This window comes from Betta splendens, chromosome 7 (genome assembly GCF_900634795.4).
Source record: "Betta splendens chromosome 7, fBetSpl5.4, whole genome shotgun sequence".
Lineage (NCBI taxonomy): Eukaryota > Metazoa > Chordata > Actinopteri > Anabantiformes > Osphronemidae > Betta > Betta splendens.
The window spans coordinates 13115681-13139041 of NC_040887.2; the positions used below are offsets into that span (position 1 = coordinate 13115681).

The following is a 23361-nucleotide window of genomic DNA, read 5'->3' on the forward strand; positions in this document are numbered from 1 at the left end:
ATATATACAATAATATAATTTAAGCCATTGTATGTTATATAGTGTTATTTCATATCTTCATTTACATTTAAATGTTATATTTTTAGATACAGTCGATAAGGTGGACATGTAAAAACGTAAAAATCTAAGTGAACATGTTGTGAATGAAGATGCCTTTTTTGATTTTCTTAAACAAATTTGGTCTCTCTGCCCACTGCAATGAGGAGATCTTGCCAAAGGTCATCTAGAAACAACACTCTGCCATTTTAGTACACCATTTCCAAACAACATAAGTTGGTTGGGGTCAACACACTATGAGGTGGTTTTGTTTAAATAGGAAAGTTCTGTCGAACAAATACGAAATTTAACCTGCATAAAATAATATGATTAGTAAAGAGTCACTTTGGAAATTAATCTGAATTCAAATTCAGATCAATTTAAAACTTTTTAAAATTAATTAATTATTTTAATAATAAACTTTCACTTTATTATAAAATTAAATAAAAAAAGAAACCTTATTTTCCGATATGAGATGAATTATAGATGAACGATGACGATGGACGGCAAACGCTCAGGGATTCCATTCGGCAGATGCAGCCCGACACATGCGCTTCCTTATAAACACAGTCTGGCGCGTCAGACAGTGACTGATACAGGAACTGTATCGGTCACGTGCTTTCCCAACGCGATACGCGCACCGACACAGTGTTTCGCTCTAAGAGCTCGACGCAGGCGCCGACGCATCGGTGTTGCCGGACCCATCACTAGTTGCCGGTTAGTCACGCGTCGCGTTAGACGATGCTGTAGATGAGGAGGCTGTATTGATTCGCACAGCATTGAATTTACGCCGCAAGAGGTTTTGAGGAGTTAATTATGAGTAAATTAGGAGTAAAAATACCATTTTTCTTGAGACTCCATAACATATATCAATAATCTTATACATCAGACACATCATCCATCGTGGCCGTGCTCTTACGTCCGAGCAGATTCTTTGTGTTGCGTTACTCTTTTTGCAAACGGTAGTTTTCTTTATAACATTGGAGATGCTGAGCACACTGGTAAAACCCACAGTATTAGAATAGTTCGACCTCAGGCGCTTTCCTTGCGATAACCTCCTCAAAGCCATTAAAGAGGGGTTTCACAGGATTGCATGTATGTGGTATTTAATTAGTTTTAGTAAGGCTAATCTGAAAAATGATCAGTTAATAACATCCAAAGTAACGTGAACTTTCTTCTAGGAGAGATTGACAGCTTTCTGCTGGAGACAGGGGTCTCCCATGCCAGCCCACACTACTGACCCCTCACCCAGAACCTGAAGCCGGCCCCCAGCAGCGCGTTAATGTGGCCCTGCAGAACAAGAAGCCGGGTGGAAATGACCATAGGCCTGCTGAAAGCACATCTCCAGGGCCTACGTCACCTCAGGGTAACACCTGAGAGGCTTGTGACATTGTTGTGGCATGTGTTGTTCCCCACAATATTGCAATTATTAGAGGGGAGCTCTAGAGATGTGATGCCATAATGTCTTAACCAACCACCACCACCAATAAAAGAAACTGAATAAATGCAAGTCATTGATTTGGTTTTCTTCATTTCCTACAAATACAAAGGCAATTGTTAGATTTTAGAATTCTTCCAATAATTCATACAATTCACTTCTAACTATACACTCACCTCCAGCTTTTGTTTGAGAATTTCAGTTTTCATTATAATTTTTTTTAGATCTGTCTTTTCAATCTGGTGGGTCAAATATAACATTTACTTGTTATTTTCTTTCTATTTTCTTGATAAGATGTAGTTTATACAACTCCTTAACTGGTGACTGGACATACAGAAGATTTAGAGTTACATGATATAGTTCCTTATTACTCTTACATAATTGAACTTGGGCATTTACTGAACATCACTGAACTGTGTGCATCTGTGCAGCAGAATGGGACGGACCCTCCTCCTGCTGTTCTTCCACACTCTGAGGCAGAGGGGAGATCATAATGTCAGTATACTTGGAGATCAAGTTACATCATTTAGGCTATGCAACACAAACACTGCAACAAGAAAACAGAACAGCAGCGAACAAACAAGACCAGAATGTGGTCAACTTGAACATTAGAGGCATGCTTTGGTTCGGTAGACTTCATTGTCCCAGAGCTGGGAGAGCAGTTCATTATTCCACAGCTGGCAGTTGGGTGTATCATATGTAGAACCTTCTTTACATGATCGTCCAAAGGCTGGAGGTGCAGCAGCATCAACGACTGTAAAACAAATAACACCTAAGTGGTAGATTGTTTGCAAAACCTTGCTGGAGAGCAAGTGGAACTTTGTAAATGACAATAAATGTTGACTTACCATTCTGGGAATCCTGTCTGGGAGGTGAAATACAGAGCATAGCCGCCTCCAGCTCTGTATTTTCATCCATCTCTGTGTCAAAGACTGATATTTAGCTGTACTATACATGTGTATATTTGTGTATTTTACACAAAAGATAGCAGAAAGGATATTACTAAAGACACTAAACACTCACGCATGGCTTTCTGGGAAGGACGTGGGGAAGGAGTCTCCACGGAGGCACAGCTTTGCTTGTTCTGCAGGTATTGCTGGAGTTTATGCATTCTCGAGCCTTGAACACAGCTTTTCTTCAGGATGAAGGCTGTATAGCCATCATTCCTGCTGTCCCACATCTGTCTCCAGGTCTGGTCCCCACGGGAACCAAAACCAACGAGCTGGTCGTCCTCCGGCACGCCTTCTAATGGGACTGTCTTTTTAGCTTCAAAGCTCAGAAGATCCTGTTTTTCCCTGAAGCTGGGGGCATATCTCAGGAACGACATGAGACTGTCCTTGTTGTGGCCCTCTGCCTTGAAGACACCTGCCGCTTCTTCTTTACGCTGGTTTTTGATGAGGTAGATGGTGTAACTCATGTCATTTTCAAGGAGCCAGCGAAAAAACTTGCTTTTATATTTGCCAAATTGGAAAATGTATTCTCCCAGCAGTTCCTTGTCCTCTGTTGCGTCCTCTCCTCTCTGATGGACGACAGTCAGGGCATTCTGTCTGACCAGCTCCTCCTTCATCCTTGCAGGACAGGTCTGCACCGGTCTGATGCTTGGCTGCATCTGAGGGATCTTGACGCAGGTAGCCATGTGGTCCCTTTCTAAACACCACATTGACTCTCCCAGTGAAAAGCATGTTTCTTTTCTGCATTTCACCTGTTGGGATAGGATATAATTCAGTATAAATATAAATAGGTAATGAAACATAGATCGACAGTGATAACGAACCAAGAATAATTGTTGTTCCTTTACAAATGCTGAAACCTATCAGTTCAAGGCTTTCACATGTAAAACCTACTTTGTCAACTACTGTAACAAAGGCACGGTCTGTGTTATATGCATTTAAATTAATTCCTCTACTGAAATAACATGCATTACCTTGCTGGAGCATGTTACTTGGAGTTGTTTGTCTGTTTTACTGGCTTTGTGTTTGTTGTTTATTACATGACCAGTGAGCTCAGTCAGCGTCCTTGGCCTACGTGTCCTTCATTGTTCGTTGATTGTGTGTCCACTTTGTTTTGCTACCTGGTTCAGCATTGTATTAGACGGTGATTAACCGTCAACACACCTAATGAAACCGTTATACACGTTTCGATGGCCGAACCCGACACACAGTTAACTTTAAACCTTTACGTCGTTACCGCACGTAATTTATAAAACTATGAATCAAAGTCGTATCAAAATCCGCCATTACGTCGTTTCGCTGACATGGTTTAATTTGCCAACTATTAAATAAAAACTTACCGTTTGTTCTCGATCAGATCGCCTCCTCGTTGCGCTTCTCTCGCTACCGCTCACTTTGCAGTATCTAAGAATAGGGACGTCACGTCCGGTAAAAGCAGAAACCGCGCGCCGGCGCATACTAGCGGCGAAAAGTATGGTTACATCCGTATCGGATTAGGGACTACCATTGAAATGAATGGTAAACGCGTTTAGGGGAAATTAGCTAAAGAACTCACCCTCCCAGAAATTGCCATTATATTGCATACTCCAACTCAAAAGGTGGCGGTAATGCACTACCCAGTTTACCAAGTGCCAAATACCCAAAGAAAAAAGAAGAAGAGGTTTCGAGATCTGATTAGTTATCGTAACTTTCCGTTCGTTTACAGCGCACAGCAGACTTTTCTTTCACCCTGAAGGCTGAGTTCAGCGCCTGGCAGGGCCGTCGATCCCCCCATGCAAGTTGCCCTAGCGTCTGGCAGGGTAGCTATTATGTTTCCTCCACAGCGATAGAAGGTCAGCTCAGTCACAGTGGCACTGGGGACACATGTCGTCTCCCACTGAAGCTCCTCGGTGGCAGATGACTGCAGTGTCAGGTGTTATGGAGGAGACACATGGCTGTCTGCAGTCCAAATCCTGCTCCACACTACAGGGAGCAGTGACTGACGGCTACTGACCATTACGTCTGTCTTTCCAGTGGACAAAGGTGAGTACAAGATTTGGTTTGGTTGACAGTTTCAAAGGAAGTAGTTGAATAGAAATATATTTATATTTATTATGTTAAATTTTATGTGAGATTAAATATGAATGAGTTTTTTATTAGATGTAGGCTTAAATGAGGAGAGGAGGTTGGAGGCCAACAGCAAACCAGAATCAGCTCCTGCTGAATGTAAATTATTGATTGATCTGTTGTTTTTGCAGAATAATTGTTATATTCAGTCATTTGCTATTGTGGTCTTATTAGTCCAACAATTGATTTTAAAGAGAGTAGTTGAGTAGAAATAAATATGTTTGTATTACATTGAAATTTAAAGTGATCCTAAAAATTAATCATCTTTCTTTACATTTAGGTTTATTAGGAGAAGGAGACGAGGGAACCAGGAGATGAGCAACGGTAAATTCAACTACAATGTTCTTCAGGATTTCTCTGATCTATTTACTCACTCTGTGTTCTAATGCTTTCACTTTACCAGAGACAATCAATCTGGACCAAGAGCCGGCATTCCAAGCAGCCCGGACCTAAGCTGTCAAACCGATCGAAGGAAGCACAGCTGCACAATTACGTTCAGTAAGAATGACACGTCCTAGCTTATTCGTAGTCTGTACTTTACTTCATGTACTCCTGAAGCCAATGTTTTCATTTTGGTTGCGACAGGTGCAGCTGTGGAGGTTGGAGAACTGTGACAACAGAGACCATAGGACCACCTGGAGAGAAGTTGTCACCTGTGTCTATGGAGGCTCAATGCAATAAGTAATTTACCTGAGTAGTAAAGTTGTGGTAAGCTTAACATCACAATGCAGACTTGTATGTTAACAACACATCTGTTTATGATGTTTCTTCTAGCATCCTGCAGCTCTTCGCTCTCTCCAGCCTCTGGTCCAGACAGAGGGGAGCCTCCCAGTCCTAATCACATAGAGGAAGTGTCTTTATCACTGCTTTCTCTGTGCTGCTGGGTTTGGGAGACTCTTCACATAACCAGTGGTGTTGGCCTCCATCTGTAAACAGAAGACGGTCAAGACAAGTGGTTGTCATAAATATTGTGTTTATATATATATATGTATATAATGTAATTAAGAAAATAAAAGAACTGCTTTGTCTGAAGATGCTGTAGATTATTTCTTTGTGTTCTACAGTGTATACCTACTTACCGTTTAGTACTGTAAATCTGAGCGCTGTGGTGAAAACTACAGAGTGTTACCTTCATAAAGAGCCCAAACCTTTAGATATACTGCTAATGGTTGAAGAACAGCTTTCGTTTGAATTTAGGTATGTTTCCCAGGCGTTTGAGCTGAAAATGCCTAGAAATTGCCATAATAATGCATACTCCAACTCAGAAGGTGGCGGTAATGCACCACCCAGTTTGCCAAGTGTCAAATACCCAAAGAAAAAAGACGAAGAAGAAGTCTCGAGATCTGATTGGTTATCGTAACTGTCCGTTCGTGTACAGCGCACAGGAGCCTGTTTTTGTTGGTTCTGAACGCCTCAGGCAGTCCTCAATGGTCCTAGCAACACAAGCCTGCTGAGATATGATTAGATAAAGACTTTACAATAATATACAACACTGGAAGCGGCGAAATCAAGCGGAAATAATGAGACGAAGAAAATACACCATGGGGAATTATTTTATTTACAAAAAACAACTTTTCACAGTATGTTGGGGCTAGCAGAAAAGTTAGCTGCCCCTGGCAACCGTAGTGTCAGTAGTGAAGGACTTCCTCGCTGTCTCCAACGTCTGCGTCTCTCCTGCGTTTTCACGCACGTCCGTGCATGTGCATAAATGCCATGGAAACCGCTGACGTTAGTCTCTTCAGGCTTTGACTCCACAAGTTCACGGGTGGACTAAAAGGCACTGATAACAAAACCATCTGTGTTGTGATCTTTGCAGGCGGAATGGGTCGTCATTTGCCCCAGGGCCTTGTGAAGCTCTGGAGTCGCTTCAAGCGTTGGAGAAACCGGAGGATCCAGCCGGAGCAGCCGGTGGGCGAAGGTAAGCGGTTCCTCATAGAGATGGCGAAATCGAAGCCTCATGAATCACTGAGCAACTATGACACAGTTGGGCTGAAATCGACACATTGCTCGACACCATCACGACACAGTTACAACAGCGACATCTGCTGGTTGTGCGTGAGAACTGCTTGAGCAGACTGACCATCAAACCCTCGCTGATACGTGGTTGTTCAGGATCACAGTCTATGTTTTATTGTCAAATAAAACTTATTTAATGTTCATTTAATGATGTTATTAGAGCTGTATTTGTTCTTCTGCAACTCTGTTTATTACTACATTGAGGAGACATGTTTATCAGTTAGTTTAATCAAAGACCTTTATTTCATTTTATTTTTCCACAGAACATGACTTTAATCACATTCTCACCACCTCTCCAGCTTTGGAGAAGAGCCGTTTGTATGGCACTGATGTCTGACTAATAAAGATATTTGTATTGGAATTGCGACTTGTCAAAATTTAGTTTTAGTCTTTAATTACATTTTGAACTTGTCATAAATACATTACAGATGTCTGTAATGTGAAACCTGTCTATCTTATAGATCATCTATCATCTTATAGATCATCTCCGGACCGCTTGCCACGTTTATAAAGCTCTGACATATTAAAACAAACGTCCGTTCAAACTGCACTTAAGCCGCTCGGCAGTCACGTGACGTATCGACACCTCTCGCTCTCATTGGTCACGTGATTCGGAACGCGCTCGAGATTCTGCTTGACGACACTTCCGCTTCAAAAGATCGACGCTGAGTCGAGTGGGAGGTCTCGAGTTGGACATCTCTAGTTCCTCCTAGCATCTTAACTAGTGTGTACAGTCTGACGATCAACGATTTAAACACTGAATTAAAGGTTAAATAATACAAATTGCTATTAACAAAGGTGGAAACGTTGCCATTTTGTTTTGAGGGTACAGTTTTCCCCATTTATCGTTTAACATTTGCTAAAAATAAAGATGGCGCCTTTGCGCCAGTTCTTGAGCACCATGGCAACAAGATGCCCAAGTTAAAAGTAGCTTAAATAGGCTCTATTAAAACTTTAGCTTTTTACAGAGTGCTATGCTTTTCTTACAGCATTAACAGACCAGCGTTTACAGGAAGCTGCAGCATTTGTGTTTTTTTGACTTTCTAGGAGAGGCTGTTTAGTAAAATACATATAAATTAAATGACAACCCCACAGCTTGCTCTGCAGCTTCACATGTCTCCTGTTGTACAGTGTGTGACTGTTTTTCTGTTCTATTTACTTCCAGGTGGTCCAGATGGGCCTAACGGCGTCCACGTCCATCCTTAACCCACTCCTCCATACAGTAACACATGACACTGCAGTCATCTGCCACCGAGGAGCTTCAGTGGGAGATGACATGTGTCCCCAGTGCCACTGTGACTGAGCTGACCTTCTATCGCTGTGGAGGAAACATAATAGCTACCCCGCCAGACGCTAGGGCAACTTGCATGGGGGGATCGACGGCCCTGCCAGGCGCTGAATTCAGCCTTCAGGGTGAAAGAAAAGTCCATCCAACCGCCATGCTAAAATATAAAAAACAGCAAAAACTGGCCCAGGTGCCAGACGCTGCCGGGGACCTGAAAACTGCCCAGCCAGACGCAAAGGCTAGTTCTCAAAGTTGGAATGAACATTTAAACTTATGGTATAGAAATAAAACTAAAGAAAAGTTGCCCTGGGGTCAAATCCAATACTGGTTTCACTGTAGGAAACAGTGTCCCACAGTTGAGTCTTCCAAGAGCAGCCCCCTCCTCATCTCTGTCTTCCTTACCTCTCCTGGAAGATGAGCTGCTGGATGAGCTCCTTCACTCTCTCCGTCACAGGAGAGGGTAAAGGAGACAAAGGAAGGGCATCAGAGCAACAAAGACAAGAGTAAGCAGAAGAGGGTGAGGAAGAAGAAGAAGGAGTAGGAGAGGGTGAAGGAGAAAAGGGAAGACAGCAGACCAACTAGGAAGAGGAGAGGGTGAAGAAGAAAAATGAAGGACAGCAGAGCAACAAGTACCAGAGTAAGCAGAGGAGGGCGAGGAAGAAGAAAAGGGAGAGATGTCAGAGCAAAGAGAAGCAGTGAGCAGAAGAGAGTGAGGAAGAAGAAGAAGAAAAAGAAGGAGTAGGAGAAGGGTATGGAGAAAAGGGAAAGATGTCAGAGCACCAAGTACCAGAGGAAGCAGAAGAGAGTGAGGAAGAAGAAGAAAAAGAAGGAGTAGGACAGGGTGAAGGAGAAAAAGCAAGAACATCAAAGCAACAAGGAACAGGAGGGGGTGAAGGAGAAACAGAAGGACCAGCAGACCAAAAAATAAGAGAGCGTGGAGGAGAAGGTGGATGGGGTGTGTATGAGTCACCCACCTGAGGAGTGGGTGAAGGATGGACGTGGACGCCGTTAGGCCCATCTGGACCACCTGGAAGTAAATAGAACAGAAAAACAGTCACACACTGTACAACAGGAGACATGTGAAGCTGCAGAGCAAGCTGTGGGGTTGTCATTTAATTTATATTTAATTTACTAAACAGCCTCTCCTAGAAAGTCAAAAAACACAAATGCTGCAGCTTCCTGTGAACGCTGGTCTGTTAATGCTGTAAGAAAAGCATAGCACTCTGTAAAAAGCTAAAGTTTTAATAGAGCCTATTTAAGCTACTTTTAACTTGGGCATCTTGTTGCCATGGTGCTCAAGAACTGGCGCAAAGGCGCCATCTTTATTTTTAGCAAATGTTAAACGATAAATGGGGAAAACTGTACCCTCAAAACAAAATGGCAACGTTTCCACCTTTGTAAACATTCAACTGCTATTACACTTAGCAATTTGTATTATTTAACCTTTAATTCAGTGTTTAAATCGTTGATCGTCAGACTGTACACACTAGTTAAGATGCTAGGAGGAACCGCTTACCTTCGCCCACCGGCTGCTCCGGCTGGATCCTCCGGTTTCTCCAACGCTTGAAGCGACTCCAGAGCTTCACAAGGCCCTGGGGCAAATGACGACCCATTCCGCCTGCAAAGACCACAACACAGTTGGTTTTGTTATCAGTGCCTTTTAATCCACTCGTGAACTTGTGGAGTCAAAGCCTGAAGAGACTAACGTCAGCGGTTTCCATGGCATTTATGCACATGCACGGACGTGCGTGAAAACGCAGGAGAGACGCAGACGTTGGAGACAGCGAGGAAGTCCTTCACTACTGACACTACGGTTGCCTAGAGATGTCCAACTCGAGACCTCCCACTCGACTCAGGATCGATCTCTTGAAGCGGAAGTGTCGTCAAGCAGAATCTCGAGTGCGTTCCGAATCACGTGACCACTGAGAGCGAGAGGTGTCGATACGTCACGTGACTGCCGGCGGCTTAGCTGCAGTTTGAACGGACTGGTTGTTTCAATATGTCAGAGCTTTATAAACGTGGCAAGCAGACCGGAGATGATCTATAAGATGATAGATCGTCAGTTTTCACATTACAGATATCTATAATGTATTTATGACAAGTTCAAAATGTAATTAAAGACTAAAACTACATTTTGACAAGTCGCAATTCCAATACAAATATCTTTATTAGTCAGACATCAGTGCCGTGCAAACGGCTCTTCTCCAAAGCTGGAGAGGTGGCGAGAATGTGATTAAAGTCATGTTCTGTGGAAAAATAAAATAAAAGTCTTTGATTTAACTAAATGACAAACATGTCTACCCAATGTAGTAATAAACAGAGTTGCAGAAGCACCAAATGCAGCTCTAATAATATCGGACTATCAAAAGTATTCATCATATCAAGGCTGCTGTTATATTATTATCCACAGAGAAAAACAATTACAAACCTTTGATTAAATGAGTTTTATTTGACAATAAAACATTGACTGTGATCTTGAACAAACACGTATCAGCGAGGGTTTGATGTTCAGTCTGCTCTGATGCAGTTCTCACACACAACCAGCAGATATCGTTGTTCTGACTGTGACAAATGGTGTCGAGCAATGTGTTGATTTCAGACCAACTGTGTCATAGTTGCTTAGTGATTCATGGGGCTTCGATTTCGCCATCTCTACGGTTGCCAGGGGCAGCTAACTTTTCTGCTAGCCCCAACATACTGTGAAAAGCTGTTTTTTGTAAATAAAATAATTCCCCATGGTGTATTTTCTTCGTCTCATTATTTCCGCTTGATTTCGCCGCTTCCAGTGTTGTATATTATTGTAAAGTCTTTATCTAATCATATCTCAGCAGGCTTGTGTTGCTAGGACCATTGAGGACTGCCTGAGGCGTTCAGAACCAACAAAAACAGGCTCCTGTGCGCTGTACACAAACGGACAGTTACGATAACCAATCAGATCTCGAGACTTCTTCTTCGTCTTTTTTCTTTAGGTATTTGGCACTTGGCAAACTGGGTAGTGCATTACCGCCACCTTCTGAGTTGGAGTATGCATTATTATGGCAATTTCTGGGCATTTTCAGCTCAAACGCCTGGGAAACATACCTAAATTCAAACGAAAGCTGTTCTTCAACCATTTGCAGTATATCTAAAGGCTTGGGCTCTTTATAAAGGTAACACTCTGTAGTTTTCACCACAGCGCTCAGATTTACAGTACTAAATGGTAAGTAGGTATACACTGTAGAACACAAACAAATAATCTACAGCATCTTCAGACAAAGCAGTTCTTTTATTTTCTTGATTACATTATATATATATATATATATATATATATATATATATATATATATATATATATATATATATATATATATATATATATATATATATATATATATATATATATATATATATATATATATATATACAGTATTTACGACAACCACTTGTCTTGACCGTCTTCTGTTTACAGATGGAGGCCAACACCACTGGTTATGTGAAGAGTCTCCCAAACCCAGCAGCACAGAGAAAGCAGTGATAAAGACACTTCCTCTATGTGATTAGGACTGGGAGGCTCCCCTCTGTCTGGACCAGAGGCTGGAGAGAGCGATGAGCTGCAGGATGCTAGAAGAAACATCATAAACAGATGTGTTGTTAACATACAAGTCTGCATTGTGATGTTAAGCTTACCACAACTTTACTACTCAGGTAAATTACTTATTGCATTGAGCCTCCATAGACACAGGTGACAACTTCTCTCCAGGTGGTCCTATGGTCTCTGTTGTCACAGTTCTCCAGCCTCCACAGCTGCACCTGTCGCAACCAAAATGAAAACATTGGCTTCAGGAGCACATAAAGTAAAGTACAGACTACGAATAAGCTAGGACGTGTCATTCTTACTGAACGTAATTGTGCAGCTGTGGTTCCTGCGATCGGTTTGACAGCTTAGGTCCGGGCTGCTTGGAATGCCGGCTCTTGGTCCAGATTAGTTGTCTCTGGTAAAGTGAAAGCATTAGAATACAGAGTGAGTAAATAGATCAGAGAAATACTTGAAGAACATTGTAGTTGAATTTACCGTTGCTCATCTCCTGGTTCCCTCGTTGTGGTGGAAATTTTGCAATAAAGGCAGATGAGAGAGAGTTGTCCTTTTGTGCGATTTATTGAAATAATAAAGAAAATAACAAGTAATGAGGAAAGCAAATAAAAAGCCAGCTGGGGAGATCAGAACATACACCACAGAGGTATATTACAAAGATCACCCCGTTCTGAGGTTGTCTCTGCCTTTTAACCTCTCTCCCGGGACCTGGTGGAATCTTCCTATCACACTGTGGGTGAAGATGTTTACATTACACAGGGAATACACAAGGTCTACAGCCTTGGGTCTGGTCGGGCATCAGATAGAAAGGAGCCAGAGACCAGGGGTAAAAGGCAGACACAAGCCATAAACAATCGGTCAGTCAAACACAACATTAGATGTCAGCACTTAATGTGCGACAGAACCTTGAGAGGAAGATAGATTGTTTGTCTAATAATGTTCAGTTCTGGGTCTAATCAACAAGTACAGAATGCATGGTTATTATACAGAGTCAGAAATGAACACAAGAGCATTAAAGTACAATTTTTCCATTACATTTCCCCCCTTTTGATTACACATTAATCAAACATTGAAAGAATAAAAATTGTCAATCGTGGTATTCATTCTGTAGTAATAAAGCATTCTTTAAAAATGATTTGTTAAATGTATTGCTTATAAAGATGTAAATGGCGTAGGGATAAAAGATTGTGAGCTGTTTTTTGTGGGTAGTTATACTAGAATAACCCTTGTGTATGGGAAAGACAGGGACATAAGCCTATAATTGATTCCAATCAGTTCATGTTCAATCATCCTGAATAAAGGTACAGCATGTTTTACCAACCTGACACAACACTTCCCATCTTTGTTAATAACATCTCTAAGGCCATTCTATTCTGCCATGTTGTCTTCGCTATGTAGGGGCAATTGTTCCGTCATGGTCATCAGGTCTCTAATGGCACAAACTAAGCATGATCGATTTGTGGGTGACTCTGGTGTGCAGTGGATAAGAGTGTCTTCGGTTGATGCTAATGTCAGAGTGACCACGCATATTGCTGTCATCGTCGATATGACAATCATTTTTATCTTGTTTCGTCTGGTGGATGTCATTTTGCGTCAGTGGAAGATAAAAATTTGTGTGAAAGTGTGAATCAAGTGAAAACGTAAAATGTTTTGTTCAAAAATAGTGGATAAAATCACAGAGAGGCATACATGTAAATCAACCACACAATTTAGAGCAAATATTAAAGTAATATACAGTGAAGATTAAAACAACAGGATCACAATCAATGTCTTCTTCTTCCTGTTGAACAGTGGTGTTAGATTGTTTCCAACCTGTGTGTTGACACCTTGACAGTTCGTTGGGGTTCTTCAGGTTGTGATCAGCTGATCACAGAGACACTTGGGGTTCGTTATCACCGCCAGGTTTCCTCCCAATGTCGTCTGAGTCACTGTCACTCCCCGTGATGTGAAGAGTCTACACGTCGTCCAGCGTCGGCAACTCAAGGCTGCTCGTGTGTGTGTTTTCTCAGGAGCGTGTGTGTAGATGTATGGTCTGATAGTGTGATTCACCGGCGCAGCTTCAGGCGGCGCTTGGCTCACACCTTTAGCTGAACGGTCAACGCAGCCTCGCCTCAGTGCGTGTGTGAGCACAGCGAGGGTCGTCCTTCTCAGTTCTTTTCGTCAGTGGTAGTTTTCTCGTGTGGTGTAGATGTAGATGGAGGGTCGTCTGTCGGATCCGGGACCTTCCTGCAGTGGCTGGAGTGGATCCAAGTCGCTCTTTCTGCGATCTTCACAGCCGTGTTGGTCGTCAGAAGGACTTGGAAGGGACCTTGCCACCGCTTTGGGTTCCAGTGCTTCCTGCGAAGCTCCTTAATGATCACCCAGTCTCCTGGTTGAATGATGTGCAGTGGTTCTGTCGCCTGTTTGGGCAGAGACGCTTTCACCTGTTTGGAGATTTGGGAAAGAACAGAGGATAAGTTCTTACAGTACTGTAGCATTGCGTCTTCGCACATTTCAGTAGGTGGTAAAATCCTAGTCTCAGTCTCAGGGTGGAGTCCCATCATAGGAGGTCTACCAAATAGAATCTCATACGGGCTGAGGTTTGTTCTCATCCTTCTCCTCATTCTCATGTATGAGAGCACAATGGGAAGAGCCTGAGTCCACTTGAGACCAGTCTCTGAGCAGCATTTAGCCAGTTTGTTTTTCAAAGTGCCATTCTCTCTCTCTACCGCCCCTCCGCTTTGAGGGTGGTAAGAGCAGTGCTTTCTGATGTTGATGTTCAGAAACTTTCCCACTTCCTCAAGGGCTTGGTTTGCAAAGTGTGAGCCGTTGTCACTGCTGATTTTAGATGGAATCCCCCATCTGGGAATTATTTCTGTCAGCAAGGCTTTGGTAACTGCATGGCTGTTAGCATGTTTAGCTGGGAAGGCCTCCACCCATTTTGACCACATATCAACAATCACTAAACAATACTTTTTACCTTCTGCTGGCGTTAGTTCGATGAAGTCCAGCATTAAATGGTCAAACGCCTGTTCCGGTGGTGGGTGAGCTGCCAGTGGTTTGGCAGTCGTCTTACCTGGGTTGTGTTGGGCGCATGTCATACATGCTTCACAGTATTTTTGCACATAGATTGAAAATCCCTTAGTGTACCAATGTTTTGTAAGAGCATCTAACATTCCCCCCTTTGATACATGGTCTAATCCATGTGTCAACTTCGCGAAATGAGGGAAAAAGTGTTTAGGTAGGCAAGGTTTGCCGTCGGGCCCATACCAAACGCCATGGCTACTGGTGGCGCCATTCGTCAGCCAGAGCTTGCGTTCCTATGGGGTAGAGAATGTCTGAAGATCAGGGAGAGCAGAGGGAGGAGAGGGAGGTTGGGTAGAGGTGGAGGATAAGAGGCAGGGAACAAAGGGAAGGGGAAGTCGGGCAGCTGCCTTTGCAGCAGCATCAGCGCGCGCGTTTCCAGCAGAGATGGGATCAGTGCCCCCAGTGTGTGCAGGGCACTTACATACAGCAATTGCAGCTGGTAACAGAATTGCATCGAGCAGATCAGCAACCTTATCATGATGCAAGATAGGTTTGCCATCAGATTTCAAAAACTTTCTGTGTTTCCACAGAGCACCAAAGTCATGTGTGACGCCAAAAGCGTATCTGGAGTCTGTGTAGATAGTAACAGACTTCCCTTCAGCCAATTTACAGGCTTCGGTCAGTGCGATCAACTCCGCAGCCTGAGCAGAGTAATGTCCTGGCAAAGCGCCAGACTGTAAAACAGTATGAGAGGTGCAGACTGCATATCCAACCTGACAGTGGCCCGAAGCAGGGTCTCTAGAGGCGGAGCCATCAACAAAGAGAACGAGGTCACAGTTAGGAATTGGCACCTCTGATAGATCTGGGCGCGGAGTGCAGACCTGGTTCAAGACCGAAACACAGTTGTGAGGCTCGCCATTGTCAGGGCCTGGAAACAAAGTGGCTGGGTTAAGCACATTGCACCTTTTGACAGTAATGTTTGGCATTTCCAGTAAGATGGTGTTGTATCTAAGCCATCGGGCTGTAGAAAGATGTGATGTTTTTTGTTCCAAAAGGATCAAAGACACGGCATGAGGAACCAGCAGGGTGACATCAGAATAGCCAACAATGTCACGTGATGCCAGCACGGCTTTCTCTGCCGCAGCCACTGCTCGGAGGCATCGTGGGAGCCCCGCAGCGACTGGGTCAAGCTTAGCAGAGAAATAGGCTACAGGGCGTGGACGCCCTCCGTGATCCTGTAAAAGGACAGAGGTCATACAACCTGATTTCTCATCCACTGTTTGGGTGAAAGGTCGCGTAGGGTCAGGCAGACCCAAAGTAGGAGCCGACTGAAGAGCAAGTTTGAGGTCGGTGAACGCCTGTTCAGCCTCAGACGTCCACATGAGGCGGGTGGTGGATGCAGAAGATGTCTGCATCAGAGCTCTAAGCGGAGCCTCCAAGACGGCGCCGTTAGGAATGAAATTCCTGCAATAAGAGCACATGCCTAAAAAGGACATAAGCTGTTTGTATGTGTACGGTTTAGGCAGGTTCTGAATAGCTTCAGCTCTTTTAGGTGAAATGGATTTTCCTTCAGCGGTGATGATGTGACCTAGGAAGGTAACTTCAGTCTGAACGAACTGTAATTTAGACAGACTTGCTCTGTGTCCAGCAGCATGCAGGTGTTTCAGCAGCTTGATCGTGTCTGCTGTGCAAGTTTCCTGATCCTCACTGCAGATCATCAAGTCGTCAACGTACTGCAGCAGGGCGGTGCCTGGGGACAAGACAAGATCATCCAGGCTGTCTTTCAGTGCCATATTGTAGATTGTAGGGCTTTCTGAATACCCCTGACACAGTCTGGTAAAGGTGTATGACTTTCCGTTAAATTCAAAAGCAAACCAGAATTCACTGTCTTTGTGAATGGGCACGCTGAAAAAAGCATTAGCCAAATCAATTACTGAAAAAAATGTAGCCTTGGGCGGAACCTGAGAAAGAATGGTGTAGGAGTTCGGTACCGTAGGCGCGCGTGGTTGGACCGCCGCATTTACTGCCTGCAGATCCTGGACAAACCTCCATTCTGTTGGCTGTCCTTTGTCTCTGATTTTCTTAACTGGGAAGAGTGGAGTCCTCACTGGAGAGTTGTCACATGGGACGATGACTCCTGCTTTCAAAAGAGAGTTAAACACCGGTGTTATCCCTTCAATTGCTTCTCTCTTTAAAGGGTATTGCCGTTTGCATGGTCTGTAGTCAGATTTTGGCGTGATGACCACTTGGTCACACCCTTTGATCAAACCTACATCATATTTGTGTGTCGCCCACAGGGAAGCTGGAACTTCCTGTAAGGCTGGATACTGCGTCAGCGCGTCCTCCGACAAAAACACGTGGTGTGGAGTGTGTGTGGAATGTTGAGGTACCAACTGCACTGTATGCTGCGCATGAAAGTTAGACTGAAAAAGTTTTTTGTAAGCATGCAAAGTAGGTGAATACATCACATTTGGGTCGGAAGTCGTTTGCCAGTCTCCTTCCCGTTGACATCTGTCCACGAAAGGACCCAAGTCCTGCCATCTGTCTCCGTCATGTTTTGACAGAAGGACATGTGGATCTGTAGAATAAGCATCAACAAATCTCTCTTGTTCGTTAGTGAGAGAAATCGCAAGCGCAGACCTATGTTCATCCAAAAATAGAGAGGTTGAGGTCAGTTTGTCCGCATGTGTGCGTAACCATGATTTTTCAAACTTCTCATCAGGACCAGTGGACACATGTGCTGTACAAGACAGGTCAGATGAGTCTCTAAAGGTCGTATTCTGTGAGGAAACAAGCTGTCGAGCAGCCTGTATGAGGGCCTCAGTTACAGCCTCTCCCTTCAGCAGCCACTGATAAGAGTAGAGCAGCGGCTCTGAGCTGAAATTAACACAAACAAAAGAAAAATTATTCACATTGTCCGTGGTTGTGACCTGCACTCCCTCCGGAGTGGAAATCAGTGAAATACCTAAACTACACATGAGATCTCTTCCTAATAGATTAACTGAGCATAAGTTTGAAAGCAAAAATGAATGTTTGAGTGTCTTGCTGTCTGATGTTGTGCAAGACAGAGGCACAGTAAGTTTTTCTTTTATTGTCTGGCCAGACGAACCTATTATATTTAGGTGGATTGGAAAACATGGAAGATTTTATTACCGAATTTGTTGCTCCTGAGTCTACTAAAAACAACATACGTTCACCTTGAACCGTCAGAGCAAACTCAGGAAATTGTTTGAAACCATTTGACTGTAAAGTCATGCAGCAGTTGTCATTTAGCTGTTTGTTATTCTTTTCAGAATCACTCTGTGGGATATTTTGAGCAGAAAGCAAGTCTTCATTGCAAGCAGGCAAGCATGAATTTGAATCGATTGAGCATGTATCAAGTGTGAGCGAGTGTGTGTGTGTCTGTGCGATACCGTCTACGTCATCGTGTGAACGGAAACCTTCGCTGGGCTCCTCCTCTAGTCAGTCTGACGAGAGTGCCCGGGAGGGTGGAACCTGACGTAGCCGGGGGCAGTGCTTCTTCCAGTGTCCCATCTCGCCGCAGATGTGGCAAGCGTTTCCTGGATCTCCAGATGCGCCCCCTGTGTCTCTGTTGTGCCAATTCCGTCTGAGGTCTCTTCTTCCTCGTCCTCGCCCGCGAAACCTGCTCGCTCCTCTGTTGTTGTTATGCATTGCAGAGAACATCTCCAAGGATGGCAGATACAATTCGCTCTGTTGTTTTTCCTTCTTCGCCAGCTTCTTCTGCTGGAGTGTCATAAGCATGGCGTGCGTGTCTTGTGAGGTCAGACAGACACGCTTCTTCTTTCCATCCGATGTGTGACTGCTTCACGGCGTCAAAAACTTCAGGGAGTAAGCCTTTCATCACCAGTTCACACAGGTGACTCTCGTATGTTGAACAGATGAGTCCTCCCACTCCTTCCGGGGGAGGGTGAACTCCTCCGTGTGTGTTGTATGCGGTGGTGAGGCGGTGAACAAAGTCATCAACTGATTCCTCTGGTTGTTGTTTGCATGTCGTGACTTTAATCATACAGACTTTGTCGGGGAACGCAGTTTCGAGGTGGGTGACAAGCGTCCTCACTGCGTCAACGAATCCATCATTTAAGTTGTTTGTCCAGTCTTTGTGTTTGAGAGCAAGTGTCACATCAGGCATTTGTCCAGTCAGTTTTTGATATTCACAGGCTGAAAGACGTTTGGCCAGGATGCGACGGATCTCAGCTCCAGTGGGTCTGTACTCCTGGCAGAAAGCCAGAAGGTTGGCACCGAATGTCTTTCCTGATACAGTGATGTCTGGGAGATTTTGAGCAAAGTCAGCTATGTCAGCGCTAGTCCATGGTCTGTGCACTAACATGCTTCCTTCAGGGCCGGCCACTTCCACCATGGGCAAGCTGATTTCTGGTGTGTTGCTCCTCAGGGTACGAACGCTGGTAGTTGCAGAGGCAGCACTCGTAGTGGCAGTTGGTGCATGTGTAGCCGGCCTATCCTCACTCTTAGTCTTGGCCGAAAAGATCTTCTGCGTTGTGTTTTCTTATGTTGAGAACAGGACGACTGCTGCCTTGCCGACTGGTTTATTTGCAAATCTGTGTAAAATAAAATAAACAGTACAGCGACTCCATCAATCAGTCTCTCACATACACAGCCTCAACGAGGCTCGAAGCCGACTGAGGCCAAGAAGTGCATCACACCGTTTATACATTTTACTAAATTAATATGAACAAAAATAAATCACAGGGTGATCATATAGCTTAATAAACATATACTTATTTCAAACAATCTACTATTACTCTTTAACATACCAGTGGCAACTTTTATAATATGTTTCCATTGGACAACACCAAATGTTAACAGTAAATACAAAAATGAAAGAATTAAAACTCTTAATGAAACCAAAGATAAAAAGGACAATGAGGGAATAAACATACCTGTGTAAAATAAAATAAACAGTACAGCGACTCCATCAATCAGTCTCTCACATACACAGCCTTAAAAAAAAACACAGAATCACCGCATGAAAGACCGAACACATGCTCCACAAACCTAGCTTACGAACAGCTAACTTTAGCATTTCATTTCAGTGCTGTACATTCTTACAAAATACATATAAATAAATACTGACGCTTAAACAAAAATAATTTATTAACTTCGAAATGCAAGTTTAGAATTATCATTTATCAACAACATGTGTTAACATATATACAGGAGCACCCGCACAAATTCGCCTTACCTCAACGAGGCTCGAAGCCGTCTGAGGAAAGAAGCGCGACTTGGCCGGAAATTACATAGCCAAAAGGGCAGAGGTCACAAAGAAAATAAAATTCAAAAAAATAATAAATAAACAAAAATTCCCTCAAAATAAAAATCACATAAACCATGCACATAATACAAAAATATAACATAAAACAAAAAACAATGGATGGATAATTGGTGAAATATAAAACATTGTAGTTCACATGCTACACATGGGCAGAGCTTGTGGCAGTGGATGATGTAGGAATGAAGCCGACAGGTGAATTGGCCCAGAACGTCTCTACATCCATTCCATGAGTTGGTGTGGCATTTACACTGTCCTCCACATGCTCTGACTGCTCTGCAGCCGATGTTGCAGCTCCTGATAACAGAGGTTGGCCAGGCTGTTGGTGTGGGGCAGGCTGTTGATATGGGGCAGGCTGATATGGGGCAGGCTGTTGCTGTGGATCAGGCTGTTGTTGTTGGTCAGGCTGTTGGTCCTGCTGTCCACCCTGCCCGGCCCTCCTGCTGACTTAGAAGGAGTCCAGGTCGGGATTCACCTTGATCGCGCTCAGCTCTGCAAAAGGATACAAAGCAGAAACAGTGGGAGCGCTCTGTTTCTCATCATGTTGTGTGTATGTATGTGTGTATGGTGGCGGTGTGCAAGCTTCCACAGAGTTGTTATCTTTTCTGCCAGCTACGTCACCACTCTCATCCTTTCTCCCTCCTAGTTCTTTTTGGCATTTTAATCTTTCCCTGCGTTCGGATTCTTTAACCCAAATCTCAAGACACCTGTTGTTTAACTCAATTTCCTCTAAAGTTTTAACTTTAATTGTTTTGCTTTTACGGAGCTGTTTCTCCTTTTCTTCTAATTTTTCTTTTAAAGCGCGTATGTCCTTCACACTGAGTGATCCACCTTCTTGAAACCCATAATGTTTTGTCCAGTCGTGAAGACATGACACGCACTCATCACCATATTTACGTCTCATTAATTTTGTAATGCTGCAGTCTGGTGGCCCCGAACCCATCTTTCAGAGTCCCGGCGTTTTTCTGCCTTAGACTTTTTGTGTGTTCCGGCCGGAACCTTTTTACGAAATTTCTCTTCCACGGACGTCTCCGTAGAAAGGGAACCGCTCAGATCAGCGACAGGGTTCTCGGAAGTGGTCCCTCACTGTCAGGCCCCTCTAAGACCCGGGTCCCTCGTATCTCAAAACCACTTCCCCCTGCAAACGCGCTCCGTATTTCAGAAGCCGTCTTTTATTTCCTTGTCCACACCCTTTGGACTGCGCTCAGATCTGCACACTGGTCTGTATCCTCAGTACAGACAAAACAAGCTCGGTCCCACGAGCCAACCCTTAGCAACCACCGTCTCGGCCACCAGGGCAGACTTTGACCTAATTAATTTTTTACCCGAATATTAAATTTTTTTAATTTAAAAATTTGTTTGGTCCTAATTATTATATTTTAGATGTTTTCAGCCACATAGTCGTTTTAGAAATATTATTATCTCTTTTCCTAGTTATATTTTCTTTTGTCGTTGTTTTAGTCTAGTTGCGGATGTTTTAGAATAATTGCCTTACTTTCCCTAAACCAAATGATCAGAGCCAAGTAATGAAACCAATTTCAAACCCGTTTTCTTTTCTTTTTTTCCTCCTCAATAAGTCGCAACAAAACGGAATCTCTCTCACCGGGCAGAGTAGAGGTTGGATTTTGAGTTCGTTGGATCTCGTCAGAGGCGATCCAGACGGGTGAGCAGTCCTCCCACTCAGAACTGCTGTAGAGGTTTGGAGGCTGAGCGAACCTAGTCCTCAGGACCGCCGTCCCTGATCACGCCGTCCAGACGACCTGCCGCGGGATCGCCAGGGGCATCTAACTTTTCTGCTAGCCCCAACATACTGTGAAAAGTTGTTTTTTGTAAATAAAATAATTCCCCATGGTGTATTTTCTTCGTCTCATTATTTCCGCTTGATTTCGCCGCTTCCAGTGTTGTATATTATTGTAAAGTCTTTATCTAATCATATCTCAGCAGGCTTGTGTTGCTAGGACCATTGAGGACTGCCTGAGGCGTTCAGAACCAACAAAAACAGGCTCCTGTGCGCTGTACACGAACGGACAGTTACGATAACCAATCAGATCTCGAGACTTCTTCTTCGTCTTTTTTCTTTAGGTATTTGGCACTTGGCAAACTGGGTGGTGCATTACCGCCACCTTCTGAGTTGGAGTATGCATTATTATGGCAATTTCTGGGCATTTTCAGCTCAAACGCCTGGGAAACATACCTAAATTCAAACGAAAGCTGTTCTTCAACCATTTGCAGTATATCTAAAGGCTTGGGCTCTTTGCCCTTGAGCTGTTAGCGGTGGGCATGAGGCCATTCTACCTGCCACGGGAGTTCACACACGTTATAATAATTGCTGTGTACGTCCCACCCTCCGCTAACGCTGACACAGCTTCTGAGACCCTGCTCTCAGTCACCAGCAGGCTGCAAACACAGCACCCACAGGCCCTCTTCCTGATCTCTGGGGACTTTAACCATGCACCTCCTTCAGCTGCTCTGCCTACATACACCCAGTATGTGACCTGCCCCACCAGAGACAATAAAACACTGGACTTATTCTATGCCAACACCAAAGAGGCCTACGCTGCATCCTCCCTCCCACCGCTGGGCAGAGCTGACCACAACATCCTGCATCTCCTGCCTGTGTATAAACCTGTTGTACACAGGCAGCCGGTGGTGCCCCGCACAGTGAAGAGGTGGACAGCTGAGAGCGAGGAGGCTCTCAGGGGACTGTTTTAACACCACTGTGTGGACGGAGCTCTGCGACCCACATGGGGAGGACATTAACGCAATAACAGACTGTGTAACGGACTACATAAACTTCTGCTGTGAAAACACTGTTCCCACCAGGCGGGTTCGGTGTTTCACCAACAGCAAGCCATGGGTCACCCCTGATATTAAAGCTCTGCTAAAGGAGAAGAAGAGAGCATTTAAATCAGGGGACAGGGAGGAGCTGAGGAGGGTGCAGAAGGAGCTGAGGAGGAAAATCCGTGAGGGGAAGTCCAGCTACAGGAGGAAGATGGAGGAGCAGCTGCAGCAGAACAATGTGAGTGAGGTGTGGAGGAGCCTGAAAACCATCTCAGGCTTCAAGGCTCCACACCCACAGGCTGAGGGGGACCTGAGCTGGGTCAACGAGCTGAACTCACACTTTAATAGGTTTGACCAAGCACCCACTCACACCTCCCAGCAGCTGCCTCCGAACCTCTTGTCACCTCATACCACTGGATTACCAGCCCCCACAGCCCTTCACACCTTTACACAAAGCCCTCTACCCTCAGCCCTGACGACTGGTGACTCATCCCAACCACACCCCCTCACTTCACACCACACTGAGTCACTTCCTTAACCCCTCACTTCACACCACACTAAGACACTCCCTCCCCCCTTATCCTTCTCCAGCACCCAGGTGAGAAGTGAGCTCAGGAAGATCAAGGCCAGGAAAGCAGCTGGACCAGACGGCATCAGCTCCAGACTCCTTAAGTCCTGTGCAGGCGAACTGTGTGGAGTTATGGAGCATGTCTTCAACCTGAGCCTCAAGCTGAGGGTGGTACCACAGCTCTGGAAGACCTCCTGCGTGGTACCAGTGCCCAAGACACCGCACGCCAAAGACCCCAGCAGCTTCAGACCAGTGGCTCTGACATCACACCTGATGAAGACACTGGAGAGACTGGT

The 23361-nt window shown here is 44.3% G+C and overlaps 1 protein-coding gene and 3 long non-coding RNA genes across 5 annotated transcripts; 1 reads left to right on the forward strand and 3 right to left on the reverse strand.

The window, feature by feature from the left end:
* Positions 1–1546: 1546 nt before the first annotated feature.
* Positions 1547–4038, reverse strand: LOC114858868 (uncharacterized). Of its 2 annotated transcripts, XR_008695066.1 has the most exons (5): positions 3765–4038; positions 2498–3176; positions 2323–2394; positions 1852–2228; positions 1547–1713 (listed from the first exon to the last, which is right to left on the reverse strand). XR_008695066.1 is itself a non-coding variant. In XM_029156524.3 (4 exons), the coding sequence occupies exons 1-4, from the start codon at positions 3879–3881 to the stop codon at positions 2083–2085; spliced, it is 1014 nt and encodes a 337-aa protein (XP_029012357.1). In that variant the 5' UTR covers positions 3882–4038; the 3' UTR covers positions 1547–2082. The 2 variants fall into 2 exon arrangements, 1 of the variants encoding a protein (XP_029012357.1); XM_029156524.3 differs by having other exon boundaries at positions 1547–2228.
* Positions 4039–4140: 102 nt separating this feature from the next.
* On the forward strand, positions 4141–7726 carry LOC114859421 (uncharacterized). Its single transcript, XR_003786520.3, has 7 exons — positions 4141–4446; positions 4811–4854; positions 4934–5028; positions 5116–5211; positions 5305–6258; positions 6347–6448; positions 7712–7726. It is a non-coding gene; the product is annotated as an uncharacterized LOC114859421 (long non-coding RNA).
* A 22-nt stretch (positions 7727–7748) lies between these two features.
* Positions 7749–9639, reverse strand: LOC114859454 (uncharacterized). Its single transcript, XR_003786526.3, has 3 exons — positions 9538–9639; positions 9348–9449; positions 7749–8858 (listed from the first exon to the last, which is right to left on the reverse strand). It is a non-coding gene; the product is annotated as an uncharacterized LOC114859454 (long non-coding RNA).
* A 1438-nt stretch (positions 9640–11077) lies between these two features.
* On the reverse strand, positions 11078–11907 carry LOC129604294 (uncharacterized). Its single transcript, XR_008695074.1, has 4 exons — positions 11883–11907; positions 11708–11802; positions 11525–11620; positions 11078–11431 (listed from the first exon to the last, which is right to left on the reverse strand). It is a non-coding gene; the product is annotated as an uncharacterized LOC129604294 (long non-coding RNA).
* Between the last annotated feature and the right edge of the window lie 11454 nt (positions 11908–23361).

What these genes read in the sequence shown, in the direction of transcription:
- LOC114858868 (XM_029156524.3), bottom strand. Translation starts at nt 3,881, where the DNA reads ATGCGCCGGCGCGCGGTTTCTGCTTTTACCGGACGTGACGTCCCTATT. An exon ending in GATCTGATCGAGAACAAACG is followed by an intron (nt 3,177 to 3,764) that starts GTAAGTTTTTAT and finishes CTATCCCAACAG; the next exon opens with GTGAAATGCAGAAAAGAAAC. An exon ending in CAGACAGGATTCCCAGAATG is followed by an intron (nt 2,229 to 2,322) that starts GTAAGTCAACAT and finishes TTTGTTTTACAG; the next exon opens with TCGTTGATGCTGCTGCACCT.